The following is a 19,855-nucleotide window of genomic DNA, read 5'->3' on the forward strand; positions in this document are numbered from 1 at the left end:
GCCAGTGTCCACCTGTGCCAACCCATCTGAACACCAGAGCCCTGAGAGCCTGAACCAAGGGTCTCTGTACCCTGGGACCCCCTGGCAGGCTGGCAACAGACCCACTCCTTTGTGCCAGAAGCTAGTGCCTTAGACTGTGGCTTGTTTATTAAACTGTGGTGAAAAAACAGGTGTGTCTGGGGCTGTGGGGCAGCAGGGCTGAGGGAGCTCAGGGCGTGCTCCCCTTCCTTGGCTGAGCTTTCTTTTTCCTGACCCCACTCCGGAGCAGGCTGGGGCTCCTGCTGGCCAGAGACAACCTTGCCTTTTTGCGTGGCAGGGCAGACTGTGGTGACTTGCCTGAGACCCCCTTTTTGTGAAGAGCCTTCTGATGTGGCTTCTTGCCTGCAGGCTCTGTGGGGAACAGGGGAGTAGCTCCAATCACCTGTGACAGCTTCTGGGTTTTCTTCTGCACCTTCGGGGTCTTGGTAGGAGTACTAGAGCTCAGAGAGGAAGTGTCAGGGGTTGGACTCTTGGCAGCAGGCGTCCCATTCACCTGGGACTGGGCTGGGACTTTGGCCTTCTTCCTGTTCCTCCTCTTCTTGCCTGTGCTGGGGGGCTGGTCCCCACCAGTGGCTGCAGGCTTGGCGGCTGTGGCAGGCCTGCTGTTATCCTCCTGCATGGCATCCTCTGACTTGCGTTTCTTTCGCTTCTTCGTCTCTGGCAAGAACCCCTTTTTCTTCTGCTTCACGCTGACGGGGCTCTGGATGGCCCTGGGGACTTCCTTGGTGTCCTTCTTCTCCAACTTGGGGCGCCTGGGAGGAGTGAGCAAGGTAAAGAATCTGTCCAGTGAGGGCAGGAACCACCTCCACTGTGTGGTCTTCAAACTGCAAAGCTCCCACAAGTGAGTGTGCACGTCAGCACGCATGCAATGGTGGGAGGGTCTTTCCAGCCCCCTCCCAAGGTGTGGGTGCTCCTCCCCAAACGTACTGGACTCCCAGCATCTTCATGGCTTGCCAGTAGAGATCGTAAAGGCGGCCAGAGCCAGTTGAGAGCTCCCTCTGCTGCAGGTTCTGCTGCTGGCCCTGCAGCACACCCAGGAGAGTGGTCAGGTCCACCGTCAGCTTCTGTACAGGGTGGGAGGTGGCAGCTCAGTGCTGATAGGAGGCAGGGCCTCTCCCCGGCTCCTGGGCCCAAGCCTTCCCACCCTCACCCAGTTGCTACCTCCCCAGAGACCACCGGCCCTCCTGGCCCTCATCATGTCTTCCGCCTGTGAACCACTGGACCCTCTCATTTGGGGAGGAGACAGCCTAGATGTTTGTTCCCCATCCCGTAGCCCATGGCCTAGACTCGGCTTCTGCACTTCCCACGCAGCCCTGCCCCTCCTGCAGTGGCTCTGGCCTGCCCATCTGGGAGGGCAACATTCAATCACCTTGGGTTGCCAAAATCCTCCTTGTCTCGCCCTCCCTGCCACCTACCAAAGGGGTTATCTTTGAAAGCCGCTGGCTTCCAGGACTCATGCTCTCCCGGCCTCTGTACTACCACTTTGAGGATGGCTTCTGAGTGGCTGTCCTGTAAGGCCCTGTTGCAAGCCCTGCCCCTGCCACCCCTCATGGCAGGCTCACTCCCACTTGGGCTTGGACTAGCATCTATGCTAAGGACACCCAAACTCTTCCCTCTGTGCCAGATGGGGAAGCTAGATGTCACCTACAGTTGCCTCCTGGTCCTACACCCTGATGGCCACAAGCATCCTCCTGCCCACCCCTTGCCCCAGGCCTGAACACCCTGCCTCCTTCCTAACTGCTGCCCACCCAGAATCTCCTCCAACTCCTCCCACTGTCCCCAGCCCTCCTGGGCCCTTCTCAGCTTTCTGATTGGAACCTGGCAATAACACACCCTCTCACCCCCACCCTGCCGGAGACAGGTGTGGCACTCTCTCCCTTGCCAAGTCAGTTACGTTCCTCCATGGGGCTAGAACCACCCACATAAAGACAGCCCAGGTTCTTCACCCTAGCACCCAGAACCTTCCCCCCATGGTTCCCCCTCCCCTGCAATCCTGCCTGGTGATCTCCATCCTGCCCTGGAAGCCCCGACGTGGTGCCCTCTTTCCCTCCCGAGCCCCAGCTCACTGGGCTCCAGTCTCACCTCGTGATGGATGGTCTTGAAGAGTGCATTGAGCAGCTCCAGGGAGAACAGCTCCCTCTGGTGTTCCGACTTGGTCTGCGCCTGCCCCAGCGTCCGCAGGTTCTAGGGAGGAGGTGGCTGGGCTGAGGCACTCCAGAGCTGCCCAAAGCCTTTCCATTTCCCAAATAGGACTAAAGCCAGAGGGAGGAAATGTCTCCTGGGACAACCCCAAATCCCACCAGGAGTCTCAGGGTCCTTGGATCCCAGAGACCCACTCCTGATAGGCTTGGCAGGAAGGAAGCTCCATGGCTATTACCTCAATGACCTCTGCCAGGACCTGGCCAATCAGCTGCTCCCATTCGGGATCCTCAAAGCATGATCTCAGCTCCCGCATGGGCAAGGTCTTCTGGAGCAGCAGACAGGCCTGGGCCTGGGGCAGAGAGATTGTGGTTACCAAGAGCCTCAGCTGGTAGGTCATGGCTTGGGGACCAATGAGAGCTTAGGAGCCTGCCAAGTACCCAGCAAGATCATGGCTACTCTAGGCTGTCCATGAGTGGCTGCCTGCTGCTCTGGGCTCTGCAATCATCTACCCTGTCCTTTCTTGTGTAGGTGGGGGACACAGGGGCCTGGGGGCAGGCAAGGCTCCCAGCTGGATAGGGGTGGGACAGTTCCTGGCCTCTCACTAGCTTAGTGTCATCTTCCTCCAGAGGGTGCGCTCTCAGGGGAGCCGGAGGGCTCAGGCCAGATGGGAAGCGGCAGCTGCAGGAGCAAAGCTGGCCCCGCCCACTCAGCTCCCCCATGCCTACAGTGGGGGAGGGGCCAGAGCATCCTCCACAGCCAAGGGGGCAGGGACAGGCTGTGTCCTCACTAACCAGGGCAGAGCAAGGCAGCAGGGTAGCACTCTGGGGCCTCACAATGCCCAGTCAGAAGTTTAAGTGGGTAATTCAGACAGGCTGCAGACTGGAATCTGGACAGTCCCTTACCTGATGGCGGGGCCGTGTTGGGCCTGCTACATGCAGGACCAGGACAGGGAGCAGGCTCTTACAGAGCACCTGGGGGAGAAATGACAGGACCATGAGGCAGGGACGGGGTTGGGCAGGGGCTCCCAGGGGCAGGGCCAGCCCAGACACTCACTGGGTGCCTGGAGAAGAGACTGAGGAACATGGGAGCGGTGAGTGGGCTGTTGCGCTTGGTCAGGAAGGAGCTCAGCGCTGACGAGTAGACTGCAGTCACAAGGTTCAAGTCCAAGCAGCTGGCAGTCTGGGCCAGGTGAGAGAAAGGTGGGGGGAGGCCAGGTGCAGAGCCTGGGCTGTCTGCAAGAGGCTGAGGGCTGGGTCCTGGGATGGCCCCCGGCTATTGGGGCTGAACTGGCTCTGCTCACCTGTGGGCCCTTGGGCTTGGGGCTGGTGTCATCACTGGCTCTGTGTGTCTTCTGGGCCTTGCGGATGCACCTCTCAGCAGTGTTACCCTTCAAGACCCGGAGCAGGTAGAGCGAGGCGTTGAAGTAGTAGAGGGCGATGGAGGAGTCGGCCTGGCGGCCAGCCTGCTGCACCAGCCGCTCCACCTGGGCGTGCAGAGCCTCCGAGTGGTCACCTGCATCACGGCTGTAGCGCCGGGCGCGGCACAGGTGGTGTCTGTGGGGGCAGAGCTGGTCAGCACATTCTCTCCCCACCCAGCTCTCTGCCAAGCAGGACCAATCCTGAGAGGAAGGAGCACTAGTTCTAGGTCACAGGTGGGGGAACAGAGACCTACAGAAGGAGGCCTAGGGCCTCCTGTGGACTCACTCTGAAGCTGTGTGGGTTCAGAGTGCCCAGGGAAGAGGGTACACCAGAGGGACAAATAGCTCTGTGGGCTGAGGCCAAACACCCCTGACCTGGTCAACATCTCCCATCTGCACCTGTCTCTCGTGGTACAGTAGCCTCCGGGACTTTTGTAAAGTGAGACCAGGGTCTGTATGCTCAGAAGCGTACATGGCCCTGCAGGGCTGAAGACAGAATGGGGATGAGGGGTGGGAGGCTAAGCAAACTGGACACTGTCTAATGAGGTGGCAGGAGAACCATCTGAGAATGTGGACCTGGGGCTGACACAGGATTGTGTTGGGGACACATGGGCAGTCATGCTCACCCCACCTGCTGTGCTGGACACATGGTGTCCCAGGTCCCTAGACCGTTGCCTCCCCTAGCACCTCTGATCTCTGGGAGGCAGGTCTGTATCTGCCATCTGCCTTGGCTCCCTCCTGATGCTTGCACTGGCCCCCCTGCTGGCTCCCTTCCAAACCCTTCTCCATTGAGACCCCTTCCCACCCACTCCCCTGCTCCTCTGCAGTGGCGGCACCCTGCCACCCACTGGCAGGCTAGGGCCATGTGGCCTCTCCCGCCTCACTGCAGGGATGGGACAGGGCCCCAAACACCCCAGCTCCAGGGCACAGTTGGTGCTAAGTGTCAGGAGAACGGGTAGATGAATCAAGGACTGTGTGAGCTCCAGGGTGACACATGTCCCGAATTTTGACTGCAACCCTTTCTGTCCAGATGGGCAAGGCCAGAGGTCTGGCCCGTGGGATGCGCCCCCGGCCACTCACGTGAAGATGCGGGCAGTCTTGTGCAGCAGGTCCTGCTCCTGCTTGGTGCTGCTGCTGCGCATGCTGCGCCGGATGATGCTCAGCAGTGGCTCGAGCAGCTCCAGGACCAGGGGGTTCTCAGGCTGCTTGGTCACCAGCACCTCGATCAGGTCCAGCACCTGTGGCGGGGAGGGCAGTCAGTCAACAGAGAAGCACGCCTGGGCTGTGTGGCGGGCACCGGCCAGCTCTCCTGCTCACCCGGATCTGGAAGTCTCGCCGGAGCGCCTTCTCCTTCTGCAGCTTGTTCTTCTCGTCTCTCCGGGCCTGGATGCGCAGCTTCTGCTCGGCAAAGAGGCTGGCCAGGTTCTGGTCCAGGGCCATCATGGCTTCATCCCCCAGCTCCTCCTCGTCCTCGCTGTCCGCTCCTCCCTGAGGGAGGGAGGACTGGCCATCAACCTGACAGTGGGCGGGCAGGACACACAGGCACACGGGCTCCCCGGCGCCTGCTCACCAGAGCCTTCCCGGCCTGCAGCACCGCCATCAGCTGCTCCCGGAAGCCCTGGTCCACATCCCCATCGCGATCTTCCTCCTCGCTCTCCTCCTCCTCCTCACTTTCCTCTTCGGTCTCTGAGTTTTTGTCATCCTCGCTCTGATCCTGTGGAGGCAGGTGTGTCACACCCGCCCACGGCCACCTTGTGTCTGCCCACCCTGCCCCGCCCTTGATGGTGAGCACCTCTATACTCTCCAGCTGCTTCTCATCGGAATCAGTGACCACCACGTTGTCATCTTCATCCTGGCTTATCTCAGGGTTCAGCACCTGGGGAGGGTTCCCAGACCACTGACCCATTTGCTGCCCTGGTCCCCAACCCTTCTCAGGTCACTGGGCCCTCCTGACCACCTCCTCTGACCAGGCCGTCTGGTCTTCACCAACCGCCCCCATTTCAGGGCGGAAAATAGAGCCCAGAAGAGAAAGCCACACCCTCCGATGCTCAGTGCCAGTGCCTCCCTGACAGAGCCCTTGGGACCCCTGAACAGGCTGGCACAGCAGCAGAGTTCCACAGGAATACAGTAAAGAGCCTGAGATGTGGTAACCCAAGGACAGCTTCCATTTCCCTAAAGGCCCCAACTCACATCCAGGATTAGCTGTAGAGCACGTGGAGTCAGGTGTGAGCAGATGTGGCCGAACACACTCCGGGCCACCTGGCGTATCAGGTGGCTGGGCTGTGCCAGCAGGGCCAGAAGGATCTCCACCATCACCTCCACCCATGGTGGCTCCTGGGAATCTGCAAGCACAGGAGGGCTGAGCCAGGGTAGGGCTGCTAACCTGGCTACCCAGCTCCAGGTTCCTGTTGCTTCCTAGGACATGCCCTGCCCACCCTGCCACAGAGCAATGACCCACTGACGGCCTTGGAGCGGCTCCGGCGGGTCTTCTCCCCCAGGCTCTTCATGATGCAGGTCTGGATGTCGCCAAGCAAGTCACAGCTCTCTGCAGGGGACTGTAGGTAGGACAGAAATTAGGGCCAGGTCCCACTCTCAGGCCCTCCTGAGCCATCTGGCACCAGAGGCCTTGAATACTCTGGCCGCTGGCCTGCCCTGGCCAGTCACCCTCACCATCCAGAATGGAATACCCCAGCCAGACCCCAGGGGTGGTCCAAGAGCTGATAACCTTTTTATGCCCAATATGTAGTCACAAGAAATGTCTCAGGCAACATGAGGCCCAGCTTCCTGACTGACACCCACAGATGCAGAGCCTGACAAGGACGGTCAGGGTCACAAAGAAGCCAGCAGGTCGCAGCCTCCCAATCGCCATTCTAGATTGTTCCCCTGACACCTGGCTTAGCATTAGACATAATTAATTTTATTTTAATTTAATTTAATTTTATTTATTTTTTGTCCTTTTTGTGACCGGCACTCAGCCAGTGAGTGCACCAGCCAGTTCTATATAGGATCCGAACCCGCGGCGGGAGCGTCGCAGCGCTCCCGGCGCCGCACTCTACCAAGTGTGTCACGGGCTCAGCCCAGACATAATTAATTTTAATTAGTTTAAATTTAAATCCATCTTGCTGGGGATGAGCAGACTCTGGCCACCAGCCAGTGAGATAGACGGTCCTCTTGAAAACACTCCATGTGTTCTATGGGACCTAAAAGGCAGACTTTTCCCTCATAATGCAGTGGGCAGCTTCAATGTTTAGGCCAGGGATAGTAGAAAGATGGCCAGAATAGGAGCCCAAAGCCCAGGCCACTGGTCTCCAGCTCCCTGGCTGTATGACCAGGCAGGTCCCTGTCCTTCTCTGGACTGCACCTTTTATCCAAGTGTTTGACACACCCTGAACTACAGCCTCTTCCATCCAAGTCAATCAGGCTCAGAGAACCCAGGGCCTGGGGTGGGCTCTGCGTGAGTTTCCAGGATCTGCTGCGATCAAAGCCCCACTGCTAAGCCCTGGAAGGTGCGTGGTGGCCAAGCTCTACCCACACAACTTGTCCACAGGCTGGGCTCTCAGAGTGCCCAGGGCTTGGAAGCAAAAATCCCAGCCAAGTGGCCAGAAGGGAGCCACTGACTCAGGCTACTTAAGACCTGAGCAACCCTGGTAAGAGCCTCATGCAACGTGACAAGAAAGCTCTCCAAGAAATCAGGTTTTGGAATCAAGAAAAAAAAAAAAAACACAAGGGTCAAAAGTGTTGTTGACACTGAGCTTCAAATGGGTTCAAGGCCTCTTGGTGGGGAGAACAGAAAGGGTGAAACGATGGTTCCAGAGAACCCATCATTAGAAAGTGTCTGAGATACAGAATCTGACAGAGTGTGACATATAATGTGACGGGGCCCAGAACCCCATGCTTGGGATCCACAGAGAGAAAAAACACTCCCCTCAACCATACCATTGGTTCTGGGTGAGTGAGAACTAAATATAAACAGTGGGACGCCACTTGTAACCGACTACCCAGTGACAGAGGCGCCGCCCCCGTGGGAGACGGGTGCTTCCCTCCGTGGGGGCCCGACCTTCTCCTTCATACCCATCGCCTCTGGTCAGTAAAGCACATTTTGGGAGGTCCTGTGGGGTCCTCTGAGTCCCAGGCAATAGCTGTGTGGCACAGGGCAAGTTACTTTGCCTCTCTGAGCCTCAATCTCCCTACCTGTCAAACACGGGGAAGAAGTACCTACCTCCAAGTTGTGGGAATTGTAAGAGCCCTGCATGGAGAGCTCAGGAACTGGCTGGTACCCGGTTAAGTACTTTCTTATGCCTTTCCCTTGTGTGGTCATTCCACCCAGGTGTGCCTAGGTTAGAAACCTTCTAACTTCAACTTCCCAGAGACTCCCCTGGCCACGCATACTGCCCATAAGCCTCTCAGTAGGGGCCTGTCATAACCCAGAACCCCAGGTTCACAAGCCCCTCCTTGCAGGCTACTGTACCTTGAAGAGGTGGATGCCCACCAGGAGCAGCAGGTGCTGGAAGGCAGCGGCTCTGGCCTCAGAGGAGCGGGCCTCCAGCTCCTTCACAGTCTGCAACATCCTGGAGCGAGATGGGCAAGTCCTCAGGCCACCGCTGCCACTCACACCCCAGAGTCAGAGTGCCCCACCCAGCCCCTGGAAATCCCACCCTCACCGGTCCCAGGCTTGGCGCTGCTGCACAGTGAAGGGTGTCACGGTGGCCACATTGCGGCTGCGGTTCAACAGTAGGTCTGCCAACTGCACCAGGCGGTAGGTCCAGGGCTGCCCACCCTGGGTCTGATCTGGTGCCTGCCTGAACTGTGTGCTGAGGGTCTGCAGCAGACTGGGTAAGGAGTGGGGGTGGGGTCACAGGACTGGACTGGTGAATGTGGCTGCTCCCTCCACCCACCTTGGGGCTGCCCCCACCCCGGACCTACTGGAACTCACTGGGCCTCGGTGTTGTTGCCAGCTTATAGCTGGAGAAAGCAAGAGTCCCCAGGCTCACCTGAAGAAGGCACTGCTCACCACTTCCCGGGCCCGGCTCTCCAAAGGCAAAGAGAGCTGCTGCTTGGTCTCCGGGATCTGGGATGTGGGCTTCTTTGTTACAAAGAACGAGTGGAACAAGCAGAACCTGGCAAGCGGGACAGCAACCGGTGGTGGCCCATTAGCACCGCTCATTTTTAGGGCTCCCCTCCATGGACAGTGCCACCGAGGGTGTGGTGCCACGAACAACAGGGAGCCATTCTGCTCTGGCCACAGCCCTCACAGCCTGACTGGGCACGGCTGGAGGTAGCTAGGCAATTATGGGAAGGGCCATTTCTCAGGTTTGGGTCCCCAACTGAACACAGCTCAGCCCGAGTTGGAGAGAGGGAACCAAAGCCTGCCCCTTGGAGTCAAGACAGACAAGAGGCTACGTGGCCATAGCCAAGCCGCATTGCGGCTTCTGCAAACACAGGGCTGGCCAAGACCCCTCTGGAGATTGTGGGGAGGTCGAGATGAGCACCTGGCTCTGTATCTGGCACAGATGGGGCGGTTGCCGGGCAAAGGGCTTCCCTGACACCATCAATGTGCAAAGGCTGCCTGCGGGACACAGGGAGGAAGCCCGAGCCTTTTAGGCTTCTGCAGTCCCATACTTCCTGGGTCCCTTCCCTTCCCAGGTCCCAACAAATTCCCCTACACCCCTGTTTGCCTGCTCCCCACTGACTCAGCCTGAAGGATTCTGCCTCCAGGAGACCCAAGCTATGACTGGAGGAGGGCCCAATTCCTTGCCCACACCCCCTGGGGAGCAGGGGTCCAGGCTCATCTCACACCTGGCCACTTGTTCAATCAAGGCTTCATCCTTCTCCAGGTGCAGGTGGTCCACAATGCTGACCAGGCGAAGGACGATCCACTTCCGCAGCCGGAACACAGCTCGCTCAGGCCTGGGGGTAGGAGCAAGATCATGGAAACCATATAGACATGGCAAAAACAGGGCACTCCTTTCCTCATCCTGGAGACAGGAAACCAAGATCTCCCTGCCCTGACCACCACCGTAGGAGCACTGGAGGAAACTGAGGCCTGCTATGAGAGCAAAGTCTCCTCCCTTCCTCCTCTTCTGTGGTTTGGAGCCACAATGCTGTGGGAGGAAGAATCCAGGTCTTTGGGTTCCACAGGCCCACGAAGCCCACTCCTGAATCCTGGGCCCTTCCCCCTGGGCCCACTCACCCATGGAGAGAAGCGTCCTGGGCTTTCTTCTGGTTGCTGGTGCTGAAGTCAACCAAGGAGTCCAGGTCAGGCTGGAGAAACATGTCCTGCAGCCAGGCCACATAGCCCTGCAGGGCAGGGGAACTCAAGAAGCGCACGACCCGCCAGAAAGTAGGCATGACAGGGAGGCCTTGGTTGGTGACAGAAGAGAAGGCCACCAGCACGGCCAACTGCCGCTCAGGGTCGTCCTGGCATCCCTCCAGGAAGGTGCCCACATACTGGTTCATCTCTGGAGCAAACTTGAACTGGTTCGGTAGCTGCAAGAGTCAGGCATGGTGCTGGGGTCACCTGTAGGTTAAACCAAGGCCCAGAAGTCCCCCTCCCTTGCACATAGTGAGGCTAAGCCTAAGTTGGCAATAGCTCCCTGCTGCCCCAATGCGCTTCTGTCCAGCGTCAAGGCCTCCTACGGTCTAACTTCTCCAGCTGCCCCACCTCCAGCCCCAGAAGGCCCCTCCTTCCACCACACGGGATGGGGACAGGCAGCTTTCCCAGCTTGATGCAGTGGTTAGGAGTCCAGACTGACCTGGGTTCAAATCCCACTCTGCCAGTTCTGGCTGTGTCATTTGGGGGCTCAGAACTACCACCTCTCACATGCTTATTAAGTGTCAGACACTGTGCTATACGTCTGTGTGTGGCAGCTTGCTTAATCTCTATAACAACCCTTTGCACTAGGTCACCATTATTGTCATTTTATAGATGAAGAAAGTGAGGGACAGAAAAGCTTGGAAGTAAATTCTCAGGGTCACAGGGCTCCACATGGTACAACTGGGATTCAGACCATCACTCTGGCTTCACAAGCCAAGCACTTAACCACTGCTCCATATTTTGAGACTGTCCCCTCACCCAGAAAATGAGAATGACAGCTTTCTTTTCTTTTTTTTTTGTCGTTTTTTCGTGACCAGCACTCAGCCAGTGAGTGCACCGGCCATTCCTATATAGGATCCGAACCCGTGGCGGGAGCGTCGCTGCGCTCCCAGCGCCGCACTCTCCCGAGTGCGCCACAGGCTCGGCCCAGAATGACAGCTTTCTGAACGACCCAAACCTCCCAAAACTCTGTTCAGAGGGGAGAAGGTTTAGGAAGCTCACTTCACCCAGAGGGAAGGGACATCCAGGTCCCAGGGCCCCTCAGACCAGGACTTCGGAAGTGCTCTGTCCCTCTTCCTGGCAGCAAGTCTGCTGCACAGCCCTTTCTGCAGCGCTGAGCTGCATGGGGTGGCACCCACCTTAGCAGTGACCATGTGCTCCCCATAACTACGGATCAAGTCTCCCCGCATCACCAGCTGCAGCTGCTCCTTGGACAGCAGAGGCAGGGCCGCACCCAGCAGGCGGTAACACAGGTAGCTAAGGGGGTGTGGGACAGCACCTGCTCAGAGCCCTTGGTCCCCCTGGGTGGACCTGAGGACCAGTGGCCCACTCCACTTGACAGACAGGAAGGGAGGTTGAGAGAGGACAAGTGCCACACGCACCTGGCTGGCCAGAACTGCTGCTTCAGCAGCCCCTGTTCTACAACCTCGTTCCAGAACTGTGGGAATGTGCCCTCCTCGAGCGCCAGGCGGAGCAGGTCCAGAGCCACGGAGGGCAGCCGGCGCTCCTTCTTTACAGAGGCGGCGGCCGTCTTCAGCACGTTCACCAGCCTGCGGAGCACGGAGGAGGGGCTCCGGGAACACTGCCTGACAAGCAGGGCCGGGGTGCCCAGGGCAGCAGGGACACCTCCAGGGAGAGCGGATCCACCCACCGTCCTCACACCTGGGAATATTCTCATCCGAGAATAGGTTGACTGATCCCATCAGCTCCATGAGCTTCACGGGCACCTTCTGCTGGGCCAAGAGGAAGAGCTCCAGGTGCTCGGGGGAGCCCAGCACTGCGTTCAAGTCAGCCTTGAGGACCTTCGGCAGCACCTCCTGTAACATGGCCTCCGGGACCTGGCGGGGGTGGAGGGGGCAGGTCATGGGAGGGTGGCTCCCTCACATCATCCTCAGTCCCTCCCTCTGTGTGTGAGCCCTATGGGCCCTGTCCCATCTCCCAGGATGGTGGCACAGCACCCATCGGAGGTGGGACAGCCATAATACACCTCACTAGGAACTAGGATCATCACACAGCATGTGTTAAAAACCTCAAATTCCCAGGAAGCTATTTAAAAAAAAAAAAAAAACAACTAAATTTAATTGTGCATTTTTATGAGGTAGTTTGTTGCTTCGATACATACATATTTATCATTTGTGGTCATAACGTTCAAGACCTTTTGGGGTTATCTTGAAATACACGATATAGTATTATTAGCTGTTGTCACTCACCCTAGAACACCAGAACCTATTCCTCCTAACTAACTGTAACTTTGTACCCATTTATCAACCTCTCTCCATTCACTGCCCCCACCTCTGCTAATCGCTACTCTACTCTGTTTTTTTTAATTGACTCATAATAATTGTACATATTTATGGAGTATGATGCTATAATTTCAGTGGAAGCTGGGGAACCCTAAGTGGAACGCTAGAATTCTAATTCAGACCCTTCTGGCTGAGGCCAGGACAGTCCAGCAAACCCTCCTGCTTTTCTCTCCAGTGGCAAAGGGTTCTAGGTACTGCTCTACCTCAGTTTCCCAAGTAGGGCAGTGGAGGTCCTCGGGGGCCAGCCTTGACCAGAATAACACTGGCAAACATGTTTAACATACCAGCCTGGTGCCAGGCACCGTTCTAGAGCTGCACTGTCCAATTCCGTAGCCACTTGTCACAGAGGGCTACTGAGCACTTGAAATGTGGCTAACCTGAATGGAGATGTGCTATAAATGTCAAATATACACTGGATTTTGGAGACTTAATATGACAAAAGGAGTGTAAAATATCTCAAAAATTTCTTATGCTGACTATATATTGAAATGATAATATTTCAGATATACTAGATTAAGTAAGACATTTTACTAAACTACACCTGTTTCTTTTTGCCTTTCCAATGCAATGACTAAAAAATTTCAAACGATACCTTTTTACATTTCTATGGGGCAGTGCTGCTCTAGAGCATTCTCATGTTAACTTGAGTCTTCTCAACGTTTCTACAGCAGGCAGCTGGTAAGCCCGTACCTCAGAGAGGATGTCCACCAACGCCTTCTGGGGCTGCTCCTGTAAGTGGTTGTAGTGCTGGGCCAGGGCTTGCAGCAGCTTCACTGACTTCATCAGTGCCTCCTGGTCCTGGCACCCACAGAAGGGCACAGGGTATGAGTAGAGCATGCCACTGTCCCCCACCACTTCCAAGCCAGTCCACATGCCCCCTGTGCCCCCAGAGCTCTTACCTTCACCAGTCGGCCTGACTGAAAGAGGGCTAGCACCCCAAACAGGTTGGCAAAGAGAGAAGGTCTTATCATTGCCTAGAAAAAGATTCCAGACACAAGTGAGAAGGACCCAAGTACTCCCCACCGCCCCTGCCCTCCCACCCTGAGGCTGCTGACCCTGGGGCTACTCTCACCTTCTTCACCTTGTGCAGGTCATATTTTTCTTGTATCTGCTGCAGGATGCTGCACAAGGGGATGTCTTCGAAGGACTGTAAGAGCTGCCAGGAGTTGTTGCAGGAGGAAGACAGGGGTTCAGGGAGGTGGCCTGGTTACATCCCAAAGGACCTCACCTCCCTTCTCCCACCCCAAGGACACCTCTGAAGCTGCTCACCCCGCTCTAAGCAGTGCTGAAGATGGAACACTACTGCTCAAAAGGAACTGATTCAGATGAATCATATCTCCTGCCGGGGCTTCAGAGAGTACCTTCTACGGCCCCTAGTAGATTCCCAAACACCCTGCCTCCTCCCCACAGCCTGCTCCGTGCTTCCCTCAGGCTGACAGGACTGAGTCTTTATTGCTCTTCCAGTTGTCCAAGCTCCCCAGAGGGTGGCCTACGACCAGCTGAATGCTCTTGCCAGGAGAGGGCCCTGCACCTTGCAGACGTAAATGGGACTGCCCCAAGCTCACTATTCCCAGTAGGTGTACCTAAAAGGCCAGTCAACCCATGAAACAACAGCAACAAAAATTACTCAACATTCCATTCCGCCTGCCTGGATTTCTTTGTACACAAGCCTTGCTCACACTTTCTCTACTTCCATATGAGGAAGTGGTCTCCCATCAGCTCACATGCCACCCCTTGACTTCCCTCCTCTGACGCCCCCTCCTCCGCAGCTGAGACATCCGCCCTCCTCACATTCAGTTTTGCCTGCATGGCTGGGCCCCTACCAGGAGCCCCACCTCACCTGTGCCAGGGCCAGACTGTAGCAGGGCCGGGCGGTTTCTCGCCCGACCCCGAGTCCAGTGATTAGGCGCTTCAGGGCGTATTTCATCTCGGACCCCTGCGGAACCAAGCGCATCCCTCTTGTTAAACAGCGACAAGAATCTGCCCGCCCTCGTCCACCCAGGCATCCAGGCTGGCGACCACGTGCCCCCAGTACCAAATCCCGGGGCCCGCCACCACAGGTTTGCCAGAGTCGACGCGGCCCCCCGCCCCAGACCCTGCCACCATACCTTGGGCCTTGCGCGCAGATACTCCAGCAGATTCTCCGTGGCCTTAAGCCGCGTCTCCTGCTGCGGCTTCGCAATGTCCCAGAAGAAGTCCAAGAACTCGCGGCTATGCTTAAGCAGGCCGTGGCGGTCGGCAGGCCGGGCGCCGCTCTGCGCCGCCTCCCCCGGAGACGTGGGCTCCGAGATGTCCTGGCTCTCCCTGTCCGCCATGCTCCCGAGACACGTGGGCTCCAGGACAGCCGCTTCCAGGTCGGGTCGCGGCGCTTGCGCACTGGGCCGGGCCGGCTGGGGGCGGGGAGCCGGGAGTGGGCGGGGCCGAGGAAGGCCCGCCCCCTCCGCCCGCCCCCTGGATGGAAAACCGTTGGGAGCCGTGTGCCTCACCTGCCCACCTTCCGCTCACGGACCCCCTCCCGCCGCGGCTGCCGCACCTGCCCACCTTTCGCTCACACCCGCTCCCGCCGCGGCTGCCGCACCTGCCCACCTTCCACGCACACCCCCTCCCGCCGCGGCTGCCGCACCTGCCCCTTCCTATCCCCGGGGGCATTTCCGAGACCTATCTTGGCAAGCAAGTCCAGGTGAAGCAGATCGATCCATTTCGTCCCAGAGCGGCCCCTGCGCTCCGAACACTGAAGCCAGTCAACAATTACTGAGCTCCTACTATGTGCCGGACAGTGCTGCGCTAGGCAGGGGGAACGCAGTGGGGGCATGCACGCCCTTTCTAGTGGCGGGAGACAGCTGAGGAACAAGCAGCCAAATACATGAGAAAAGCTAATATGAAGGAATGCAGGGGTCACTTTTGGCGGGGGTGGCTGGACGGTAAGATCTGAACTTGACTGTGGTGTTGATCAATACTGCGCTCTAACCCCGTGAGCCAACCGGCCAGCCTCGGAATGAAGGGGTCGGATTTTTTTTTTCTTGCAGCTGGTGGGTGCGGGGATCTGAACCCTTCACCTTGGTGTTACCAGCATCATGTTCTAACCAAGTGAGCTAACTGGCAGGCCCTCAGACTTCTAAAATTTGAAACACATTAATACATCACCTGTTAAAAACATTGTTAATAAAATTCAATAGGTTATACCATACTAATTTGAGGAGGTGGTCAGGGAAGGCCTCTATGAGGAGGTGACATTTGGGCTGAGAGCTGAGTGACAAGGGCTGAGAGCTGAGTGACAAGGACTCCTCCCCCATTCCCCAGGGCTAAGGTCTAAGAGGGGACAAGCCCCCAGGCAGAGGACACTGCAGCTACAAAGGCCCCAGAGCTGGAGGGGATGAAGTAGGTGAGAAGCATGGCTATGTAGGACCCTAGGCCAGGGTCAGGAGTTTGGATTTCATTCTGAGTGTGATGGAAAGTCACTGGAGGGTTTTAAGCAGGGGCAGACCTTGATCAGATTTACACTTTAAAAAGATTATTCTAGCAGCTGTGTGGGGGATGGAGGGCAGGCACACAAAGGTAGGAGCAAGAAGGCCAGTTAGAGACAATGTGGATTGGACCTGGGTACTATGAGAACTCGTCAGATTCAGCCTAATTTGGAGCTGGTTGGGGCAGGTGATGGGTTTGGATATGGAGGGAGAGGACGAGAGAGGGATGCCAGGTTTGTGGCTAAAATAAGTGGGTAGATTGTGGCACCATTACTGAGCTGGGGAAAATTTTTCTTTGGGGAGGGGTGGAGATGGTGCAATCATTCTATTAAATCAAAATTCTGTTAAAGCAGAGATGCCTTTTACAATGGGGGATGGGGAGAGTATTGGCCACCAGTGCTTTGTGGCTTGAGAAGCTGTTTCTAGAAGGTTGTGTCCAGAGAGGCCCCAGTCCTAGGAGGAGATCAGGGCCAAACTCAGCCTTTCAGTTCCACATACCCAGATCCCGCACCTTTGTACCAGGGCCCTGGGCACCTCCTGCTCACTCTATTAACTCCTTCCCTGCTCTGCTGTCTGTTCTGGAAGGCGAAATTAAGAGATTAACCTTGCACATATGTGCCCTAGGAGGAAGCTGAAGACGCCAGCCCAGGCTCTGCCCCTTCCTGGGTGTTGGTTACCTGTGTGGCCCTGTGGGAAGTCCTGACACCAGGTGCCTCAAAGACAGATGGGAAATTAACCAGGAAGCAGGAACGGCAATTGGTGTCCAGGATTTTTATTCCACTTGATTTTTATTCTGTTTCCAGTCCAGGTGAGGGAAATCAGCAGAGGGTGGCCTGAAGGGGAGGATGGAGATGCCAGCAGTACACTGGACTCGGCCAGTCCTGTCCCAGGGGGTCCAGAGGCTAAGCAGGGTCTTGGCATTCTTTCACCTGTTCATCCCAAAGTTGGATGTGAATTTAGGACTAGCGCCAGGCCCTGTTGCTCTTTCCTAACTATCTGCAGCTTCCTTAGCTGATAAAAGTCAGAAATTCCATCCAGTGGGGGTGCTTTGAAGAATGATTGAGCTAGTCTTGGATGTCAGGTTACTGACCAGGCTAGGGGTTGGGGGCCTGAGCCCGTGTGAGCACAGCACAGATGCACACTCTTTATGCACTTCATTGCCGCTGGGTCTGCTCTGCTCCTGCCCCAGGCTGGAGACAACACTGCTCCCTGCCAGACCCCTTCCTCTGCTGTTAGAACCCCTGGAAGGGGCAGCAGCCACTGGGGACACTGGAGACATGGGCATGCTCTGCATGGGCTGCCACTTGGAGCAGGGTCCCTTGGCCACAAGTGCTGGGCCTCTCTGTTGGTCCTTCCTGGGCCTGGTGCTGGTGCTGGGCCTGGCTATGGGGCCCTGCCAGATGGCTGAGCAAGGCGTGACTCGTGGCGCTGGTCACCTCAGGGGTTCCCGAAATCACCAGCCCCAACACATCAGCTTCTGTGTCATCTGGGCTGCCACGGAAGATGAGAGGGCAGGCCCATGTGCCAGTTGCAGACCTGGCCACCAGGTTGCTGAGCAGAACCCCAGTGCTTGGGGACACATGTCCAGAGCCAAAGGAGCTGTTGAGCGAGGAAGTAAGAAGAAGCATGGAGCCATTGCTGTCCACAGTGGCCAGAACGCTGCTTGTGGGGGTCATGGCAGTTTGCAGGAGCGATGGGCAGGGGTCAGGGCTGGGCCTCCCGGAGTGAAGGGCCACCTCCAGAAGTGCCAGCAGTTCTGGGCCAGCTGAGGGGCTGGGAGTGGTGAAGAGGATGCCCTGGGGCACAGATAGCTGCAGTGCTGGCTCCAAGGTGGGCATGGGCCCAGCTGAGGGTACCTCCAGCCCCAGGTCTCTGACCAGCAGACTCAGTAGAGCATTCCCAGCAAGGTGTGGGGTGGGGATGATTGCTGCCCTGCGTAGCACGGCTGCCAGTTTTGGGTTGGTGGCTCTGGCCCCGGGACCCAGGGGGGTCCCGTTGGCCTGGCAAAGCAGTGGACAGAGGGCCTTTGTGCCCTGAGTTTCCAGGGCCCTTGCCAGGGGTGCGTCCACCAGGAAGCCCTTTTGAGCCAGCATGGTGGGGCCCTCCAGCAGGCGTGGCCAGGGCAGGCGGCCAAAGTGTGTGTGCAGCAAGTGCAGGGTGGGCAGGGCTGTGGGCAGCCCCAGTCCAGGGGCCAGGGTCCGGACTGGGCCTGATGTCAGGGCGGTTGAATTGCCAGAGGAGCTATTGTGGAATAGGCCCCAGAACGTGGCACCTGGGGGGAGACAAAGTGGCACACAGGCATCAGGGGCACTCAGAAGCCCCAGGTGAAGGGTCACTGACTTGTTTGAGGTAGAGGTTACTGACTGAGCCTGGGATTAGGAGTTACTGACCGGGCCTGGGGTCAAGATGACACAGACCTGGGGTCAAGGGTCACAGTTTAGGGTTGGGGCAACTGCCCAAATCCTAGGTCCTGTTCACTAATCACTTTGAGGTCAGGGCCACTGACTGCCTGAGTTCCAGGTCACTGCCCAGGCCCTGAGTTGGGGTTGCTGCCTGGGGTCATGGGTCACTGACCTAGCCCTGTGGCATGAGGATGTACTACCGCTAGGCACAAGGCAGCTCCAACTCCGGCATCCACGACGTTGCCTCCAGCAACAAGCAGCTCTTGGCCCACGTGGGTGCATGTGGCTGCAGCAAGGAAGGGACTGTCACGGGGAGGGGCCTGGGACCAGAGACCCCTGACCCCTCCCCTCCCCCAAGCTGCCCCAGCACTGACCTGCAGGGCTGATGATTGCGCCATGGTGGTAGACACCGGGGCGATGGCTGTGTCCCCTGGGTGGAGGGGCCCCAGAGCCCAAGCTTCCTGTGGAGCTACCCCTAGTTTGGAGCTGCCACACAGCCATGGAGCAGCCAACAGCCAGTAGCAGCAGGGCTGCAGCTAGTCGGGCCCAGGCTCCAGGCAGCCCGCCAGCCCTGTTCCTGCAGAGAGGGGTGTCCTGAGCCAGGGCCAGAGAAGGGGAACACCCAAGAGCCCCAAGAGAACCCAGGGAATATTTTCCCAAAGGGCCTGATCTTTTTTTTTTTTTTTTTTTTTTTTAAAAAAGATGACTGGTAAGGGGATCTTAACCCTTGACTTGGTGTTGTCAGCACCACGCTCAGCCAGTGAGCGAACCGGCCATCCCTATACAGGATCCGAACCCGTGGCCCTGGTGTCATCAGCACCGCACTCTCCCGAGTGAGCCACGGGCCGGCCCCCAAAGGGCCTGATCTTGCAAGAGGAGTACAAGTTTGCCAAGGCATAAAGGGCTTCCAGGCAGAGGGCACAGCATGTACGAACACATGGAGATGGGAAAACGTGTGGGGAAACTAAGGATGGCACAGTAGGGAGTCTTTGGAGAGCTCAGAGAGGCAGGGTGGAGCCAGATGGGAGGGAGACCTGAGGAGGGCTGGGTAGGCCGGAGGAGGGGGCCAGGGAGTGGGGCACAGCCAGGCCCCCACCTGCAGAGCAGGTGCCTCCTGCACCAGGGGTTGGGGGATGGGAAGCTTCGACAGAGCAGCAGATAGGACAGGGGCTGGCTTGGTACAAATGTCCCTTCAGATGCTGAGACTTTTGATTGACTGGCTCAGGCCAGGCCTGGGCTGCAGCCTAGGTTTCCTACCATTCACCCAGAAAGTTCCTGGAGCTAAGCCAAGGGGTTAACTCGGCCCCCCCACTTAGGGGCTCTCAAGAGAGGGACTGCCAGCCTCAAGCCTGAGGAACTGGGTGGCCAGACCCGCCTGACTCACCCAGAGGAATCCTGGGGCCTCCAGGGGCTGAGAACCAGCGGCTCTGATGTCTGCTCCTCCTCCTTCCCCTCTTCCTCGTCCTCCTCTGACTCCAAGCTCGCCTCCCTGAGTAGCAGCTTCTGGTAGAGCACAGGCTCTGCTGGGGGTTCCATGGCCCCCGGTGCCTGACCCTGCCCTCCTGCCGCCGGCCTGCCCGGCTGAGTCTTGGAGGCCCTGCCCAAGCCCTGCCCAAGCAGGGCGGTGGGAGGTGGTGTGGCCTTGGGAAGGAAGGGAGGTGGTGGAATCTAGAACAGGTCTGGGCAGGGTGTGGGGCCAGGAAAGCAGCCTGTGAGCCTGTCCCATTAGGACACAGGGCCCAAGGGGCTCTCATGACAGGGTTCCCAGTGTGGCT

The 19,855-nt window shown here is 57.7% G+C and overlaps 2 protein-coding genes across 3 annotated transcripts; both read right to left on the reverse strand.

The window, feature by feature from the left end:
* Positions 1–122: 122 nt before the first annotated feature.
* On the reverse strand, positions 123–14,539 carry MYBBP1A (MYB binding protein 1a). The gene is made up of 26 exons (XM_063110182.1): positions 14,323–14,539; positions 14,055–14,150; positions 13,287–13,370; positions 13,114–13,188; positions 12,905–13,012; positions 11,574–11,749; positions 11,294–11,461; positions 11,051–11,168; positions 9,789–10,084; positions 9,395–9,505; positions 8,590–8,715; positions 8,260–8,427; positions 8,067–8,166; positions 6,057–6,153; positions 5,789–5,940; positions 5,391–5,474; positions 5,169–5,312; positions 4,916–5,086; positions 4,679–4,836; positions 3,482–3,734; positions 3,235–3,360; positions 3,084–3,152; positions 2,417–2,530; positions 2,122–2,223; positions 967–1,103; positions 123–791 (listed from the first exon to the last, which is right to left on the reverse strand). Exons 1-26 carry the CDS (start codon positions 14,527–14,529, stop codon positions 209–211), a joined length of 4,023 nt encoding a protein of 1,340 aa, XP_062966252.1. The 5' UTR covers positions 14,530–14,539; the 3' UTR covers positions 123–208.
* A 2,371-nt stretch (positions 14,540–16,910) lies between these two features.
* GGT6 (gamma-glutamyltransferase 6) lies at positions 16,911–19,616 on the reverse strand. Of its 2 annotated transcripts, XM_063112998.1 has the most exons (4): positions 19,465–19,616; positions 18,455–18,657; positions 18,253–18,366; positions 16,911–17,950 (listed from the first exon to the last, which is right to left on the reverse strand). In XM_063112998.1, exons 1-4 carry the CDS (start codon positions 19,614–19,616, stop codon positions 16,911–16,913), a joined length of 1,509 nt encoding a protein of 502 aa, XP_062969068.1. The 2 variants fall into 2 exon arrangements, with proteins under 2 accessions (XP_062969068.1, XP_062969069.1); XM_063112999.1 differs by lacking the exon at positions 18,253–18,366.
* Positions 19,617–19,855: the final 239 nt, after the last annotated feature.

The sequence above is a fragment of the Cynocephalus volans genome, chromosome 10 (genome assembly GCF_027409185.1).
Source record: "Cynocephalus volans isolate mCynVol1 chromosome 10, mCynVol1.pri, whole genome shotgun sequence".
NCBI classification, from domain to species: domain Eukaryota; kingdom Metazoa; phylum Chordata; class Mammalia; order Dermoptera; family Cynocephalidae; genus Cynocephalus; species Cynocephalus volans.